Here is an 18,937-nt window from a genome sequence, read left to right as displayed (position 1 = left end):
AGCAGCCTGCTTTGGTGAGGACTATGGCAGCTTGTCCAAGACCCTTTCTGTAGGGCATCTAGATAACTGCTACTGCCCTCATCATTTCAGGGTAAACTTCTGTCTGAATATCACTATGTATCACCAGCTGTTTTGCAGAGTTGTGTTTTTTGGCTGAAATTGGGACATAGCATGGCACTGACAGGATCAAATGCAAGGAATACAGAAAGAGAGCAGTAGTAGTGTGACTTTAAACATTGGGATTATGCCCCCTCCTGCTCTTTGTTTAATAGTCTTTAACTCTGCTTAAAGCAAACCTAAACAAACTAGTAACTTACCTTCCTAGAATGGGGAATATGGACAGAGACTAAGATCTCCTCTGGTGTAATGGCATTGTTACCAACTCCATCTACAAAAATACCATTCAAAGGAATCTGTCGCTTTCTTCCTAAAAAAAATCCCAAATCCAGAAACTTCTGTACAATTGTGCAATCAACATACATCAATCATATTTTGTCAAGAAATACCTGCTGCCTTCCTGCGTAAATAACTGCAGAGTTTACATAACAAATGAACAGTGGTATGCTCTATAAATATAAATGACCGCTCCATCTTCCATAGCATCATAACACCAGAGTCCTAAGAAAGTGCTCAGAGATTAATTTCCATTCTGTAATCCTCCCTTCTGATACTGATGATCCCATCCCATCCCATCCTCACTTCTGTCCATCTGTTCCAAATCTTAGCAGCTGCCATCATCACTACCTTCCCTTCTAAAACATCAAGAATGAGGAAGAAAACTGAATGGGGAAGAACTGCTGCAAAAGTAAAAAAAAAAAATTGGGTGGTTGGGTTTTCATTGGCTTTTTTTGTTTATTTGCTTTGTTCTGAGATTCTGAATACTTCTGGGAATTCAGAAGGGAATAAATGCTACAGCCTTTTCTTCTCTCTTTTTGATCAATTATTCTAACAGCACTATGTTTGTCATTCTACAATAAATACTATTAAAGATGGAATTTTCAAAAGGGAAGTAGGGCAAAATTTGGCAAGGAACCTAAACTTCTAAAAGCCCCTTGAACACTTAAACTTCATCTATGCTACACTGGGTTTGCCAATATTGCTACACAGTAAAGCCAGCAAGACTTCTGGAAATGCAGTATTTTAACACATATAGTTGGTTCTATTAATTAAGCAAGGTCCATTGGCTCAAGACATTTTGTTGGTAGGACTGCAACTGTGCCAGTAACACAACTGTCAAGCAGCATTGTTGTTCTGCAAGAACACAGAGGCACAAGCATTGTACAGATGGAAATCCACAGTGGTTCACCAGTGTGGAATTTATCCACATGTGCTAGACAGGTGAAGTCAAAGTGGATTTTTCACTAGTCTTCTGTACTTTTTTGTACTTTTCACTTCTTTGTACTTTTCACATGCTACCTAAGAGGTCCAATGCATTTTTAAATAAATGATTTCTTATCACTAGACACTATTTATCTTACAGTAGCCCTGATCTACCCCAAGACTTTCTATAACCAGATAATCTCCTGTGCCATTTTAAAAAGATTTATATATTACAATACTCCCATCACATTCAATGATTGTGATTCCTCAAGACTGGCTGCTTTACAGCATGATTATTTTCTTCATGTTTTTCATGTTACATGTGACGATGTCACTGTAACCTGTTCATTGTAGAATATCATTTAGCATTAAAATTGCATTCCTCAGATATAACTACTGTGACAGCAAAACCTCATTAAAGGAATTTTACTTTGCTGAACTGTGAATCTGAAAAATAAAACTCTTAAGAATAGCAGCACTTGTGTTTCTGGATTTTTGCCTTTGCAATTCCTTCCAGAATACCCCTGGTTTACATACATAAAGATCATTGTCTAACCTCACCTTTGAGTCTGCAAGGATTTAGGTGCATTTTCCCTTACACTGGGATCTAAGATAAATAATAATAACTAACAGTGCTTCTGCAACCTCCTTTTCTTGAACAATCTATTTTTTCTATGTTTTACTGACCACCGTTTGGTAAAGTAAGTTAAAAACCTGTGAAAAATGCTTATAAACCCTCTCCCAGCACTAAAGTTCTGCCAGGGTAGCAGAAACAGGTATCATTCAATGATCTTATTCATCACTCAAATAAGTAGGCTCATCGTTAGAACTGTTGAGCAAGAAGATGGAAATGCTTGTACTTGCACTTGTCAGAACAACATTCTGACAGGTATTTTTCCTTTCAGTACCAAACCATGCAGGAAGAAGTCATGGAAATCACACAGTGTTAAGTTTTTGTGTATCTGTTCCAGGAAATCCTGGCTCAGAAACATCCCCTTAAAGAATGTGTATTTCAGGGTGTTGAGTGGAGTATTACATGGTCTGAAATGGCAACACTCACTCTGTCTGGGTCAAGAGCAAAAAGGACATAAGCCATCTAGAAGGGAGAACATGCAACTCTAGGCCACCAGATAGCTCATGTTTACCAATAATTCCATCAACCTTCCAACGGTAAGGTAGCGCACAAACAAAGGAGCGGGTAGAGGGGAGTATATATACAGTGATGGAAGGAAACTAAGGAAATGGCCGTGAAAAACGTGCTAGACTAGTGGCTCATGTATCAGAAGTGAGTAACTGTGAAGAACAAGAAGCCAGAGTCCTCCTCAGGCCAAGAGGGTGATTTTAAACTATGGCAAAGCATCAGTTACAGAAAAAAAATACCAGGGATGTGGGGAGGTAGTATACAGCCACTCAAATTGTGAGGTTTTATGAGTGCTTATAGCAATTCACTGTGCACAGAAGTACATGTAATCTGATTGGTCTGAATGTTTATTTACCCTTGACATGAGAATCTTGTGACATGTTCATTTGGAAGCTGCTTCCCTTGCAGATGTAATCTTGTATGAGCATGGGGAAAGCGTTCCTTAACAAATGTTCACCTATTGTTATTTCCCTTCTCCCCATACAATAGGATCCTGTACCTCTGGCACTACTACAGGGACAGGATACCTCTTACCTCTTGAAGCCAGATTGAGCATACAGCCACTGGCTGCCAGAATAGGATTCAAGTCTGAGGTTGATTTTCTACTTATGATGTTTCCACCTAATGACTTGAAAAAAAGAAATTTATGTTACCTTTTCCTATCACCTTCATGTTTTTATGTTAGGTGACAATATAACATGCAGACTACATATGAATTTATATATATTGAAAGCTCAGAAAAGATGCATTGATAGAAAACTCATGCTAAAAACAGAATTAAAAATGCAAGTTTTACATGTGGTCAGGAGCAATTTCGCATTTTTTACAAGTTGTTACAATTGTTATAGCAAGGAAGGCACAACATACAGCAACGTTCCTTATCTGTTCGCTGCCCAGAGTTCTCAGTTGCTTCAGGACAGCACAGAAAACCTTTGTCTTCTCTTCAGGGAGCTCTGATATTGCATTTGTCAAAACGTCTGTCACTAGAGAGAGGCTGCAGACAGCTCCCAGAGTTAATCCTGTAACCAAAAGATTGTGAATGTAATGTGTGCACTGCTATATTGCCTGGGTTTTAAACTATGTTCATACTGTTGAGCTACGACTGCTTATGTGAAATACAGGCAGATATAAAGGGAGGGGCTTTTGCATAGTAAAGAGACTGTGACCTTTCATTTCAGGAGACCGAGGGTAAAATCTCATGTAATTATGAAATTTAGCTAACAGCTCACTACTTCTACCAGAAGGGAAATCCCTTCTCTGCTTCCAGCTGCCTGTTCTAGCTGCTTCCCTTGCACCAACTTTTACTGAGTAACCGAAAGGTAAGTCAGCTTCAAAATGTTTTCAACAGGCATTTCCTATTTTTAAACATGATTTTCATCATAATTTGATCTTGCTTTGCATATGTACATTCCAGTTATTCTCCTACAGTATGGGTAGGTAGTATTTGCAAAAAAACCCAAACAGTCCTAACACTGAATATAGTATCATTTTTCCCACTAGAAAGACAACCTATAACCATATGTATTTATTTGAGTAGTTATACATTTTATCTTTTTAAATTCTTTTTACAATTTTCAATATTATAAAACAGTAAACAGTGCCTTTCTATTCAAAATTATTAATAGACTTCATTTATGTGATGTATGAATGTTCTGAATGAACACTGGAATTCCATCAAAAATATAAAATAAAAGACGTATTTTTTTAAATGGCTTTTTATTAATCAAGTAAAGCAGTACTAAATTTTTTGTATTTAAAACAAAAACTTAATCAAAACACGTTTTACATTTAAATCTGATAAAGAGAGGAAATACTATTTCTGGCTGGCAAACTAAACTGCAGATCTCTCATTTTAGACCTAGTTAGTCTCACCTAGTCATAACGAAGTTTTATCTATAGATTTAAAAAAAAAGCAGTAAAGATTCTCCCTGCTTCTCAATTCCCAGCTACTTTTCAACTAAGAACAAACCACTCATTGACTAGAACTGGATAACTGATCTGAAAAGAAAGAGGTATTCTAAATGCAATGACAGAACTGTCAAACACAGTTTACCACTTCAAGAAAGCGGCTTCAGGCATACAGCAAGTAATCTTCATCAGATATAGAGCTTGACTTTCCTTAAAACTTTGGCAGTAAACTTGAACAACTTAATTTATATTTAATTAATTTAGGCTATTATGGCAAGTTTAAATGTATTTCTAGTTATTTCTAATTTCAACAGAATTTATTTAAAAACTAAAACCTAGTCTAACTTTAAAAAAATCTCCACGCTCATCTTATATATATATATGAATTGAGTATGAGATCTTTAATACACAATAACGAATGCTGTTATGACTGAGAACAAGATTGTCTAATGCATATTAGCTATGCCTGTTTAATCACAGCCTTTTTTTCTAATGTAGACAAGCATGCAGTGTTGCTAACTTCCTCTGTGGTTCTGTATGTGTGTGTCTCTGCTATACAGCATAGCACAGTACAGAGATCACAAAGCCAGTATTTCATGACTTAGCACCAGAACCAGTATTAGCAGAATAATTACCCTTGCACTATTACAACTAATGGAGCCCAAGACAATATTGCTGGTCAGTACTGCACTGTGTCATGAAAACAAAACTGTATCATGCACTAGGACAGTCACCACAGCCACCCTGGCCTGGGAAAGAACCAAGCATGCTTAAGAACCAGTTGCACAGCACTTCACATCTTCAGCACTACGGAATGGAGCAGCATCCCTTACTGCAGAGGAATTTCCTACATCTGAACAAAGTAAAGGCTACTGACCATCATCCGTGAATTTCACCACATTCAGATCCAGGATCCTTGCAGGAGCAATAACAATTGGATGGACCACGCCTCTAAACTTCATCTCAGGTCCTACCAGATAGGAACAGATTTAGACAAAAGACATCTTCCATAATAACAACTCCAGCATAGTGGAGAGTAACCTTAAGGACGAAAACGCAAAAGGAATGATAAATGTAGCCCCACTCCTCCCATGCACACTGGAACGATGGCAACAGGAGCCATTCTGATTGTATACATACCCACACTGGTGTTCCCAACCACAAGAGGTGCTTTGGGGTAGGCAGCTTTCAGATCCAGTAATTCATCTAAGTTTACAGGAGAAATCCATGTCATCTGCTCCCCATGAAAAAACAGAGCTCTCTTCTGTTGACTTTCAGCCATTCTCTGATGGGCAAATATGGCAGATTTAAATATCTGGACATACAGACAAGTGCCAGGTCTAAGAGACACTAGACAAAGTCAAAAGAAGTTCTTAATGGCAGTTCTACTTAATCCCTCAAAATTGGGCAGAAATGGGACTGTTATGTTGGCTTTTTGCACAGTGGTGAACTTCTAGACTGCGTGGGTGAAACATCTGCAATTAATTCCAATGGGCTAATAAGATTGATAATAAATAGCCCCCAAGCAAAAAAAGGTAAGAATAGATCCTGAAATTGCTGAAATTATTAGAAAAGTGATAAAAATTACTTAGGGAGGTGTCTGCACACTTAGCTTGCTTGGAGGTCACCAGTGACACTGGCAGCAGCATCCCTCTCTAGATTAAGCATGCATGTGGATGTCTCTGGCTGTTCTAACACTGCTCACTTGGAAATAGCTTGAGAACTAGTGGTGGTACAAATCCACAGCCAAGAACTCCTGTACCACAGTTATCAATCTTTCTCTGTAATTAGCCAACGAGTGACAGAGATTTTGGCTTTGAATCTGTAGATTGATAATAACATAAAGCAAACAGCTTTCAGTTTTTCTGGGGCAAATACTGCTGTCAGTAAGGATGCCTGACAGTTTCCATTCCAGTGCTCTTATTTCAGCTGCTTATATCTTTGTCATATTTTAATCACTGCAGCTCCTTGGTTTGGGTGGCTCTCTGAGGCTGATGTTTTGACAGAGAAGACCAAACTATTAAGAGCCAAAATGGGGAAAATGCATTGTTTTGCCAATGTTAGAAAGTGTTTGCCATTCAGTTTGCAGAGAAGCATTTTTATTTTTGGATGCTGCACTGAAAACTCAGTTTGGGTTACTACTTTTCCCTCTCACTTAATACCAAACTCTGCAACTTCATTTTCCCAATATAATTATTTTTGTATGTGAAAATTCAATAAGATCACTGGGAAAAAAAGGAATATAATTTTGGATTTATATTGAAGTATTATGACATTTCTTCTGATGAATTACTGCTAATCAGGACTTCAGAATGAGTTCTGAACTATAGACTACTAAGGAAAAGACAGAGCTAAAGAACAGTCTATAAGCAGCAAAAATTACCATTAGTTCTGGAGGAAATATAAGCTCTTGTGTGGGATCTAAGGGCTGGAATTCATCTGTTGAAAACAGTCTAGTGGAAACCTTAAGAGGAAAGAAAACAAGCAAAGGCCAAGAATTTTCTCTCATCATTAATTCCATTAAAAAAAAAAAAAAAGGCAAACCCAAAACCAAACCATGAGGGTCCCCACTGAAGTCAGCAGAAAATTAGTAATTCCATTATCATTTGGATTTGGTGCTAAACTACCATGCATCATTTGAAGCTGCTGCATTTCACCTAAGGAAGTGTGCATAACAGTTTCCCAAAGTTCACTGCTAACAGAAATGACAATGTGGAGGTAAGCAACTAAAAGACTAAGTACAGGCTTCCTGTAGTTCTACTGTAAGAAAGTAGCTGGTTTCATGCCAACCTGCAGTACTCAAAAAATGGAGAAGTAGATCAGACATTACTGAAAGAAAATTGAGAACAAAGTCAAATACTCGTATGGATAAGAGGTTTCATATAAAATTACAACCATGACTGATTTTTGAAGAGCATATCAGTTCTACAGACTCAAGACAGATTCTGAAGAGATCAGTGGTTACATTCAGATCATCACGGATCACTGATTTAAGACAGTTTCACATATGCCCTGATTCCTTGCACAATATGATGATCACTGTGTGAGTAGAGCTGAGAGTATTAATATTTCTGAACTTGAAGAACTGCTCAAATCTCAGCTCTGGAGCTCCAAACTACCTTATACCAACTATCTGCCACCACATCATCATCTCATCATACAAATCTACACAAAGAATCTTTAATTTTTAGGAATGTTTCCAAATTTCTAGAGAGTAATAATAAAATACCTTATTCAGTAATTAATATGTAAGGTGAATAAGGTGGAGCATAAAAACGACAGTAGACTGCATTTACTTTAATTACAAGAAAAAAGCCATGCAATATTATTTCTGTAAATCTTACACCTAAATATCACAGGTAAAATACTTAAACCCTCACCTTCTCTTCCTTGTCAAACAAGTCATCTTCCTGATCCAAGCAACACTTTCCATTTGCTTTCCTTTGACAACAAACAGAGTCCTAAAGAGGAATATTCCATTAGTGAAATACTGCCCAGTATGGCAATGAGTTAAACACTGCTGAAGCTGGTAAGAGTGTCTCTTTATATTTTAATAAGGTTCTAGATGGAAGTTTAATAATAAGCTAAATTGGAAGGATTGTCTCTTAAAGAAGTGGTATTAAAAAACAACAAAATCATTAGATGTTGAAGCCCTTAATACAAAATAATTCATACTATGTGAAATTCAGTTGACCTTGTGAGAGCACACATAGATGGTCTCTATCATTTCTTTTACCCACTGTTCACTCTCAGTTCTTTCACTGTAGGTTTCTGACATGTTGCATTACATGATAAATTATTAAAAACATCAATCCAAGTTTTGCTTTTATTTATGCCAGTACTGACCCACAGTAAAACACATGGAGTTACTTCAGATTACTCTTCGTAATACAGGCTAGACTCCAAGTTCATTTCTGTTAATAAATTTTCCTGATGGGTTAGGCCACTATACACCTTAGTCAGACCTACATCTCTTAACAGAGGAAAGAGATGATCTCAATGAAAATCTTGACGGTTTGTGCACATATATACACTAATGGGCACAATCCAGCATTCCTGTCATCACTACTTACCTTACAGAAGGTTTTACAGGCATCTAGGATTGGCCTATATCCGGTACAGCGGCACAAGTTCCCTGAAAAAGGAAATGGGTAAAAAAAAGCATGTGGCTTTAAAATATCATGTCTTTATATGAGGTTTGTATTTTTGAAGCTTAAGGAGAAGTGTTAGCTCTCTGAAAGACAAAAAAGATCAGCATCACAAGACTTAGGACCCTGCCAGCTTCTGAGGAAAAAGGCTCTTGTTTCAAGGACAGTACAAATTACTTGAGAGCTGCACTAGAGGGAATGCTGGCTATGGCTTAGTATGCAGGAGATGGTACAATATTCTTTAACACCCTCAAAATGTTTTTCTCCTTCCCCCTGACTTATTTCTAATACTGAAGACTGTTAGCACTACACTTCTGTCTAAGTCCACCTCATAGTAACTGGGAATGTCTTTGGCTCCACTGTGACTCTGGAGCACAACAGACGACAGAATGCTATTTTACCTGCAATAAATGCTCACACTTCCCCTTAGTGAAGATGGTCTGTATCTCTCCACTTTATTTGACTGTTTTATTCCTACCACAAATGGGCTCTCCTGTGAGTCTTAGGACATTTCTCAACTCCAAATGCACGGATCTCTGAGATGTTCAGACACAACTACTTCTCCAACATGACAACATTTTTTCATGTCTGATTTAAAGCACTTCAAAAGACATATATGGGGATGTTTTGAACGCTGTCCCTGAAACAATCCCCAGTTCCATGCTTCATTTTCCAGGAGAAAAGAATGACAGAGAATACAAGTTCTGTATTCAGTAGCAAATCTGCTGGGAAGCACAATTTGTATAAAGTGCATACACACATGGATGCATGTGTGTGTTCTCACACAGACATGCACTCACAAAGCATTTGAAGAAAAGTATTAAAGGACATACCTACAAAGTAAAAAGTGGCAATATTTACCAGCCAGAGCTGCAATCATCTGCTCTGCAGTTGGTTCTGGGTGGTTTCTTAGCAAAGTGTATATGGACATCACCATTCCAGGGGTACAGAAACCACACTGGGAGCCATGGCACTTGGCCAGCCTTTCCTGAAATGAAACACCACAAATAGCACTCCTTCCAGTGTACATCACCATTCTAATGAACACTGTCTTAAACAGGAGATGCCATGCCAAACACTGTCTTCATAGTAAATCAGACTTTTAGAGTAAAACTATTTATGCAATCTCAAATAAGAATAATTATTTTGGGTGTGATGCCCAGGCACATCTTACTAAGGTAACTTATTAACCTTTAGTGGACTTCTGACTTTTCCGCATTCATACTAAAACATCAGCTAAAGAGGCATTGTCTAAAATGCAACATTAGCTAAAACAGAGCACAAGCCTGATCCATTCCAATAATTTGTACATCTAATCAGGCTGTCAGTATCAAAGCATCTACTGTGAGCCATATCTCATCAGCCTTGATCAACCAACCATCAGAAACTTGTGTTGTCTTCTGTTATGGTTTAGCAGGGAGAATAATCACCATATGAAATTCCTGTGCCCTAGAAGCACTGCCACTCAAGCCACCCCATAAAAAAGAAGAAATCAGTAATCCTCTTACACAGTTACACCGTACTCTCACCTGAACGGGATGAATCCTGGTTTTCGTACTTCCAACACCTTCCACTGTGGTCACTGCTGCACCATACAAGGAGCAAATGGGAAGCAAACATGCATTTGCTGAATAATGTCTTTGGAGACATAAAGGAGAATAAAGAACATGAATATTATTGTATTATAACAAAGATGCATTAATATAATTTTGTGATCAATCAAGACATAGTTTGTACTTACAAAGCAGTCATTATTATATAATTTGGAATTACGAGAGAATAAGCTTTATAGAAGGGATCACTTACTAGCTGTGTCTCTTGTCCCCTAGTATAAAAACCATATCTATGAGGACAGTTCTGTAGAATTTATATCTTCTGTAATACTTCAGTCTTTTCTAATTGCCCTCTTGTCCCTCCCACCCACAAGCAATCTGTCAAGTATGCTTTGGAAGAGGAAAATGGGGAAGGGAGGGTTGGTGTGGTCACTTGAAGGAAGTAAAGAATTATGGCTGCAAATTTATAATCAAATTTCTCAACCAAAGGAAATTCTGACGTAAAATAAATACCACTCTAAATAGGAATGACATACCAAAATAAAACTTCTTCAACACTTTTAATCATTAATAATTGAAACTGTTTGCTTTACAATTGCTGAAATGTTTCATCTCAAGTGTCATTCTGACTGTTTTAATTTTGACTCTCGTAACTTTAAACATTTTCATTTCCCTTGCATTCCAATGTAACGCAATTGTCAAAAGGAACACCTGGAATGTTTTGACTTCACCCCCCTCCCCCCCCCCCCAAAAAAAAATACTCAGATGACAATGACATGTTACTGTTTAACAATTTGACTGGAGTTTTATGAATTTATAAGTAATTTATTCCAGGTTTTAGCTTAATGGAACTCTGGTTTTGAGTTTCAAAGTCTTTCCTTTTGTGGGTGGGGTGTACAGAAGGAGTTCAGTATTAAAGGGCTGGTAAGACCCAAACTTCTGCCTGCCCTGTCTTCCCACCAGTCATATGACAAAGCTGCAGGTAGGAGACACATTCCAGTGGTCAATACAAAGGGTGTTAAATGTAGGTCTCTGAAATTCTTGGAGCTGCCAGCATATATGAGCAAATTAGGCATTTAAGCATGAAAATTCAGCAAATTTACAACATAGTCGAATCACAGTATTTTACAGTGTTCTCTTTTGGATAAAGTCACACTTCCTTTGGATTATTTTATTACTATGTACAGATTCTGCAACTTTGTTTTTACAGTTTCATGTCTGGAAATGGTATCTACAGTCATAAAATTCTGTATGGTTTCCAAAATTTTCTGTTAAGGATACCGTATCTTCTTTGAAGCTGGCTCATAAGTTGAGATCATCACCGTGCAGGCACCACAGCCACCTCCTCCACAGCCATACTTAGTTCCTGTAAGACGGACTGAAAATGCTGCCGTTAGGGAAAAAAAAAGTATCAAGTTTCATTTTGGTCTTTATTCTGCTCAAAAGCTCGAGGCCATCTTTTTTTCCTGAACTGCTAAGGAACATAGAATTGTTTTGGTATGATAGCATATGTATCACAGTCCTTTTTATGCTGGATTAAAATTTTCAGTGAAAATTAAGACTGAAGCTAAGGAATGATATGACCAAAATTTTGTTCTCAAGAAAACAGAAAACTTGATCCTGACTTCTTTTGGAAGAGGAGCAAGTTAGGACAGAGAGAGGAAATGAAAAACAGTCTTCCAAGTGAAAATATGCAAGGAAGATGTATAATGGGCTATATATAAATAGCTATGTTTTAATAGCCAAGACATGTAAATAGCTATATATATGAAGTTCCAGTGGAACACTAAAACCAATATCCCAGTTTTTCTCAGAAGGCCCATTTATATTAACCTTGCATCTCATCTGAAAGATCATACTTCTGAGAGAAGTGCTCACTTCTATGAATCTGGAACAGTGGCCAACCTGAAGCTGTGAATTGACAAAGCTGATTTAATGTTATAGAGCCACACCAAAGGGAAGATGCGTCACTCCTCATTTCTTCCTCCTCTGCTGTCCCTCTTCTTCCTGACGTTATCTGCTTCATAACCCAAGACCTTGTGCATCAAGTGGTTTTCTCACCAGTCCCTTCCATGAACAGACTAAAGCAGGGGTCCTCAAACTTTTTAACTAGGAGGCTAGCGCGCGGATGAAGTGGCAGGCAGTCATCTGTGGCTGTTTGGTTTCCCCCTCAAGCCCCGGCGGGGGGAGCAGGGGGGTGTCCGTAAATACCAGGGGCCGGATTGAGCACCCTGGGGGGCCGTATCCAGCCTGTGGGCCGTAGTTTGAAGACCCCTGGACTAAAGACAAGCTGACTGATTAGTGACCTAGTCCCTAATCCAGCTGAAAGCCTTTTTCCTGGGTTAGTTTCCTGATGGCCTAAGGAATGTAATTAGTACACAGAGAGGTCTGAGCAACAACACAGCTGGCACAACGTGCAGGAAGAGAATTGTCTACCAGGAGCTGGGAATAGGGGAAGAGAAACAGGCCACCTTCTTTTCACCCCACATTGTCAAAAGAAAAAAAAATTTTGTCAATGTGAGAGTTAGCATTCTTCACTTGCAATAAAGCTTTGAGATGCACGTATGGCTTTAAAGCCTTATCTAAGCTCTACCACTTTTTCCACTGTAAAGTGCTTTACTGAGCCCTTTCACAGACATCCTAAGCTGTCAGATAAACCAAATACATTTTAAGATAGTTTCTTTCCTTCTTGCACTCCTGTTTACTTGTTAATTTACAACAGGCCTTTCAGTTATTAACAGTGGTCTAATGTGCCAATTCCTATGACATTTAGCCTCAAAAAAGATGACAGGGGATGTTTAGATTGGATATTACAAAAAATTTCTTCACCAACAGGGTTATCAATCATTGGAAGAGCCTGCCCAGGGAAGTGGTGGAATCACCATCCCTGGAGGTATTTAAAAGACATGTAGATGTGGCACTTATGCACATGGTTTAGTGGTGGACTTGGCAGTGCTAGGGTAATGGTTGGACTCAATCTTAAGGGTCTTTTCCGTCATAAATGACTCCATGACTCTACAATTCCACTTTTTATAGTCCAATGAAGTCTGAAGTTGTTCAAATTACCGAAGAATAATTTCATCAGCACCAGAACTACAGCAAGCAAGCTATTCTGCTACAGACTCCTTATGACTGACCAGTAACAAACATGTTTTGACTTCACTTTTTCTTCTGAGACAAGTCTAAAAACTGTCTCTGGTGTGAATTCTATAGTATACAGTACATCACTTGTCCTGTGGGGGTATGTTTCACAAGACAGTATGGGAAGCTGCAAAAAGGAGAGATTCTGCCCTGCTCCTGGCTCAGTCCCTACAAGTATCCAGAACATTACAGAATAGCCTCATGAGCACTGGGAATAAATTTGTGGCACAGCAGATTTTGGTAGCCTAAGAACAGCTGAGAGCAGACACACGGTCAGGCCTCTGAAATGGTGAAGTGAAGGAGAGAAAAGATCAGAGGAAGTGCTGCACAATTTGTAGTAAACCAAAAGGCACTGAGCTGTGGACTGAAACCAAAACAGGAGGAAAGAACCTCGTTTGCAAAGCCAAAACTGGCAGGGTGAGAGCTCTAGCTCTCCCTACTTCTGTTCTGTCTACTTAATTTATTTTTTTTCTCTTTAAAAAACACACTTGTTCATATTTACTTAGTATTAAACCTGGGTTTTGATTTTAGAAATCTGTCTGGAGTTCTTATCATGAGAAAAGAGAGATTACCTCAAAATTCCAGCAGACTCAGGGTCTCATGACAAGATCTCCCCTTTCGTGGGAGAGAGACACTTACAAAACCTGGAGACTACTATTCTGTCAAGCTTTATGTATACTGGCCAAAAGGTTCTTAGGTTTCTTTATGGGCGGAGAGGGGAGGAACACAGATACACAGCACACCTGATGACATAACTTTGTTTGTTTAGGGAACTACACTAAAAATACAGCAGCTCACTGAGGAGTATTTGACTTAAGAAATACACAGTTTAATATGATTGCTTTATCTTAAGGGAGTCACAACTTCCCTAACCTGGTAAATCACATTTTAATTAGCATTTATGAGAATTCTGCTCAAATAAGACTTTCAAATGAGTGATTTAAGGGAACAGACAAGAAAAGGATACGTCTCTTTCTCAGGTAAGACAACAGCATTTGTTCAGGATCAGCATTTTTCTCTATTATCTGCAGGAAGAAATTAAAAACAAGGTTTAACCATGGAATCAAGGCTTTTCAAAAGTCAGGGCTCATACTACATTCCTACAAAGCCAGAAGAAAATCCTTCTCTGGTTCCCTCTCATAGAACTAGACTAATTGCCAAAGACCACGGGAGAGTTTGGGCTGTTCTGGAAATTCTGTCTCAGACAAACATTTCCAGGAAAGAAGTGCCAGGGCACCTCGCAACCACTAAAAATAACTGCTGCTCAGTGGAAGGTCATACTGAGGGAAGTTACCTTCAGCCACACTAGAAATAAAAATGAAGGCCTTTGCTAAAATAGAGGCAGCATAGCACAAAGAATTAATTAATTGCAGCTTTCAGAGTCTCCCTGGCACTTTAACACACTGGGATGAACACAACAGGAAGCCTGTAAGGCTGTCAGCAGGAACCAGTTTTCTTCCAGCCTTATTTATATAAACTTTAACCAACAACAGAGTGCAACAGAAATGCCTAAATTCTTGATTGGTTACAGTATTTCTTATTCTAGAATCAGCTGGTTCCTTCCAGTTCACTGAATCAACAACCAGTTTAATTTTGATCTTTCAGTATTATCTTTACACTGGCCAATAGTCCATATTTTGGCACCCAAGTCTTGCAGTCTCTCTGTTGTGCCTCTGAAAACCTGGTACCTCTTCTCTGATACCATCAAAGATGAGAAGCCAGGCACGTACAAATGAAAAACTAGTTTGCTTACCTACCAGATTTGATACCCAGTTGGAAGTTCATTTCCCTTTTATGTATTTTTCCCCCCCAAATGCAACAGAGCTGGCTAAAATGGAATGTTGTAATCACACCTGTCCTCTGCTTCTTCTCGCCTTCTAACAGCATTTGCTGTATGCAGAAGATCATTAGCTAAGTAACGCAATACTCAGACGCTGTCTCGCTTCTTACTCAGCAAGGAGGAGATGGGAAGAAATGCTTCTGGAGGCCTGTGTGAGGATTTGGTTATAGTCCCATGAGGAAGTCCGAGGAAACCAAATCTATGCCTGCACCCTTTGGGGCTACTTCTGGAGCTGCAGCCCCCCTTTCTTCACGCTCCTTTCAGGGAGCACTTACCTTCCTCCCATTTACATAGAAAATCAGGTCGTCAGCCCCAGCCGCCCCTTGCAGAGACATTGCACCCCTGCCCCGGAACCAGCAGGAGCTCCCGAGCAGCTGCAGCAGCTGCCGCTGGAGACCCCTTGGCAGGCAGGGCGGGGCCGCGCCGCAGCGGGGCGGGCACGGCGGCCGCGGGCGGGGCTGGGGGGGGCCGGGCAGCCGCCGACGGAGCGGAGGAGTATCGCAGCTGCGGTGCGCAGGAGAGTTACACGTCATTAGTTCTTCACGTTTAGAGCTAACCGCACCATTTAGTTACTGGATCCCTGTAAGGTATATTCAGACCTCACGCCTTCTCAAAGGACATGCACGTTCCTCCAGAGCAAAACGGCCACATTAGCAATGAGCGCTGTTGCTACTAGCAATAAAATCTCCAAAGGCAGTTTTGAACTGTGATCAAATCCGCAATGTAGTGATCGTGAGCCAAATGGGAACTGTGCATAAATTTGCACTCGCAAAATAACCGGCTGTAATTTTGAGGTGTTAGAAGCATTTGTAAGGGCTACTTGTGCAAGCGAGGGTTTATAGACTAATAAATATTTTCCTCTTCCTGGTTTACCTAAATATGCAGAAGTAGTTTTCCTACTTCAAAACCAATCAAAATCGTTATTAGAGGTAAACTAAAATACTAAAATATTAAAATGTAAAAATAATTAGATTGAATAAACATGAGAAAAGCAGCTTTGAAGCTATAAAAATAAGTTCAAATTACCTGATGCTCAGCAAAATAACCTCGATCCCTGTGACAGCCACAGATTAATTTTTATCTCAAATATCATGAGCTTTTTTCTGGCAAGAACTTAAAATATACCAACTGACCTGGTAAAACAAGCATAGTTAGTGAAGATTCAACAGGCAATGTAACATTATTTATGCAGTACCTAAAGCAGTTGATCATTCTGCAGAACAGTTAAAAGAAGTGCATCCTAGAAAATAACAAAGTATATTTCCTCTCTGTACAGAACACCAATTTGAGCAACAAAAACAGTTAAGGATGGAGAAAACAAGGAAAGAAGGGCAGTAGCAACAATAACATGATTTCAGAGTTACTTAAAGTGACTTCTGCACATCTTCAGGTCATTTTCTTTATCCTCTGTTACTTTGAAAAATACATACACTAAAAGGCTTGCAAGAAACTAAGGCATAAAGCCGGAGGCCTTATACTTTTATTGAAAACTACATGCTTTTTTTTTTTTTGAACACCCTAGCAGTCAAGCTGGTAACACCTGAGGCTGTGTGGAACAACACTAAAAAACAGTGAAGACCACCTCCAAAGAAATTATTTTTTTTCTGAGAAAATGAAGCATGTTTCTTGCTTCTGTTTCTTGCTTTCAAACCTCAGGCAACAGAGAGAAACAACCATTTAAAAAAAACACTGTGTTTTGCTGCTGCAGTGCCAACACAGGGAATACAAGTTGTAACAGATACTTCTTTTGGATTTCTAATGACACAGCTGGTGATGTTGACAAACAGTAAAAGCTAGCAAGAACATTTAAATTAAAAAAAACGCAAACAATTAATTACACTTGGTAAAAAAATACAAGAAAAAACTATAAAAATATTCTATGTGTCAATATTATTTAAAAAATAATTAATCAGGACAGAATCTATCTTCCCAACCGTTTCTGCACCTCTTCATAATGGTCTTGCTAATGTAGTGACATAAACAGCATGTTTCGGAAAGAAAAAAATCTGTTTGCCAAAATGTCTCAGATAATAATTTTAACAGCTTTGTTTTGCAATACAGATGACATTACCTGGGTGATAACCTAAGTTTCGTATTGGATGAATTTTCATGCTGATGGAATATTTGTTTTTCCTGTGAGGTTTTATATGAAAACATCTTGCTCTCCTTATTGCTGTACTTCTACAGTCTTTGCATGGTCTCTGGAACTGGTGACCACAGCTAGACAAGCTCTCTGTTTAGGGGATAAAGGTCCCCTATGTAAACTACCTTGCTTGTGGCATATTTAACTCCATAGAATGTCATACAGGATCTTGAGGAAGCTTCCTTGGAGCTACAGACTGTCAAAAACCCAACAGAAAATAGTTGTTGTATTACTTAAACATTTGTAAATAAAGCTTTTGAGCCTCTTTACTGTTTATGGTTATAGTTCAAGACTTACATGTAGAATGGACACACCTGAAAGCTATATCCAGGAATACACTGTGATATTTGTAACTCATTTTTCTGTTAAAACACGCAGCCAAAATTCTGGCAGCTCACAGAAGGACATCGGTTCCCCTAGTTGAACTCCATGAGATTCCTCTTGGCCCTTCTCCAGTCTGTCTAGGTCCCTCTGAACAGCAGCACAACCATCCAGTGTTTTAGCCACTCCTCCCAGTTTTGTAATGACTGCAGATTTCTGTAGACTGCACTCTGTCTCATCATACAGGTTGTTAATGAAGATGTTAAACAGTACTGGCCCCAGCAGGAAACCCTATGGAGCTCTAGTGTTTTGCCTTCAACTGGGCTGTATGCCGCTGATCACAACCCTCTGGGACTGGCCATTCAGCCAGTTTTCAACCCGCCTCACCATGCACTTAACTAACACATACTTGGCCAGCTTCCCCGTGGGATGTTATCAAACATAATGCAAAAAGCCTCACCAAAGTTGAGATAAACAACATCCACTGCTCTCCCCTCACCCACCAAGCTAAACGTCTCATTGTAGATGGCTATCAGTTAGTAAAGCATGATTTCCCCTTTCTAAATCAACGCTAACTACTTCCAATCGCTGTTTTGACTTCAACATGTGTGGAAACAGTTTCCAGGACTATTTTCTCCATCAACTTCCCAAGTTACAATGGAAACTACAATGAAGTACAAAGAGTACAGCTTTGTATTTTTTAGAATACATTATAAATTGAAAAAGTATCAGTTACACTTGTTAAAAAACATGTAAGATATCAGACCAAAGGTCTGGCTAACCAAAGAACTGGTCTCAGAACATTTCAGCAGTGAATGCCCTTGGAAAATGTATTTAAAAAATTAACAAAAGGCGTAGTAAGGCTTCTCCAGAACACCCTTCCACCCTTCAACAATTTGCAGTTTCGGGACATCCTGTGCCAGAAATGGTGTTTCTGGTAATTCCTCATAATTTTTTTCCCATTAATTTGTCCAATTTTTAAGCCCATGCAAACTCATAACATCTACTCTTGTAGTAAGGAATTCCTCAGCATAACTGCACACTGTGTGGAGGACCACCTTCTATAACCGAAAGAAGTCATCTTATTTGTATCTCATTAAAAATGAGCTATGGCTATATTGGTTGCAAAATGAACCTAAACCTTATCCAATATAACCTAAAGTTATGTTGACTGTGAGCTATAGCCTGCAGCTAGCAGCAGCTATGATTCAGAAAATGCCAGAAAACTGTCAGCTGACAGCGCATTATGGAATGCAGAAGTGATTCATGTGAATCCAGAGGGGAAGCAGTACAAAAACCCGATAGCCAAATGGTACGATGTGGTTGTATTAGCTACCACACTAGCACTCTCTAAACTGGAATCTCAAGGTGGTGCTTTGTATGGATCCTATCTGCTATTGAATTTCTATTGCAGTGCTATTT

At 38.9% G+C, this 18,937-nt stretch overlaps 1 protein-coding gene across 3 annotated transcripts in view; it reads right to left on the bottom strand.

The window, feature by feature from the left end:
* Positions 1-16,964, bottom strand: part of AOX1 (aldehyde oxidase 1) — a 46,325-nt gene extending 29,361 nt beyond the window's left edge. For 2 of the 3 annotated variants that reach the window (XM_037398452.1, XM_037398453.1), the window contains exons 1-13: positions 15,327-15,484; positions 14,179-14,236; positions 11,352-11,448; positions 10,047-10,155; positions 9,379-9,505; positions 8,443-8,504; positions 7,750-7,830; positions 6,753-6,833; positions 5,510-5,654; positions 5,247-5,339; positions 3,329-3,480; positions 2,996-3,089; positions 318-427 (exon numbers count right to left, since the gene is read on the bottom strand). In XM_037398452.1, the coding sequence (XP_037254349.1) occupies positions 318-427; positions 2,996-3,089; positions 3,329-3,480; positions 5,247-5,339; positions 5,510-5,654; positions 6,753-6,833; positions 7,750-7,830; positions 8,443-8,504; positions 9,379-9,505; positions 10,047-10,155; positions 11,352-11,448; positions 14,179-14,236; positions 15,327-15,386 (1,269 nt within the window). In that variant the 5' untranslated portion in view covers positions 15,387-15,484. Of the gene's footprint in view, positions 1-317; positions 428-2,995; positions 3,090-3,328; positions 3,481-5,246; positions 5,340-5,509; positions 5,655-6,752; positions 6,834-7,749; positions 7,831-8,442; positions 8,505-9,378; positions 9,506-10,046; positions 10,156-11,351; positions 11,449-14,178; positions 14,237-15,326; positions 15,485-16,077 lie in introns of those variants that run through there. The other variant, XM_037398454.1, reaches the window with a different exon arrangement.
* Between the last annotated feature and the right edge of the window lie 1,973 nt (positions 16,965-18,937).

This window comes from Falco rusticolus, chromosome 8 (genome assembly GCF_015220075.1).
Source record: "Falco rusticolus isolate bFalRus1 chromosome 8, bFalRus1.pri, whole genome shotgun sequence".
Lineage (NCBI taxonomy): Eukaryota > Metazoa > Chordata > Aves > Falconiformes > Falconidae > Falco > Falco rusticolus.
The sequence above is the reverse complement of the archived record's forward strand: the minus strand, read 5'-3'. Positions and strand labels throughout refer to the sequence as shown.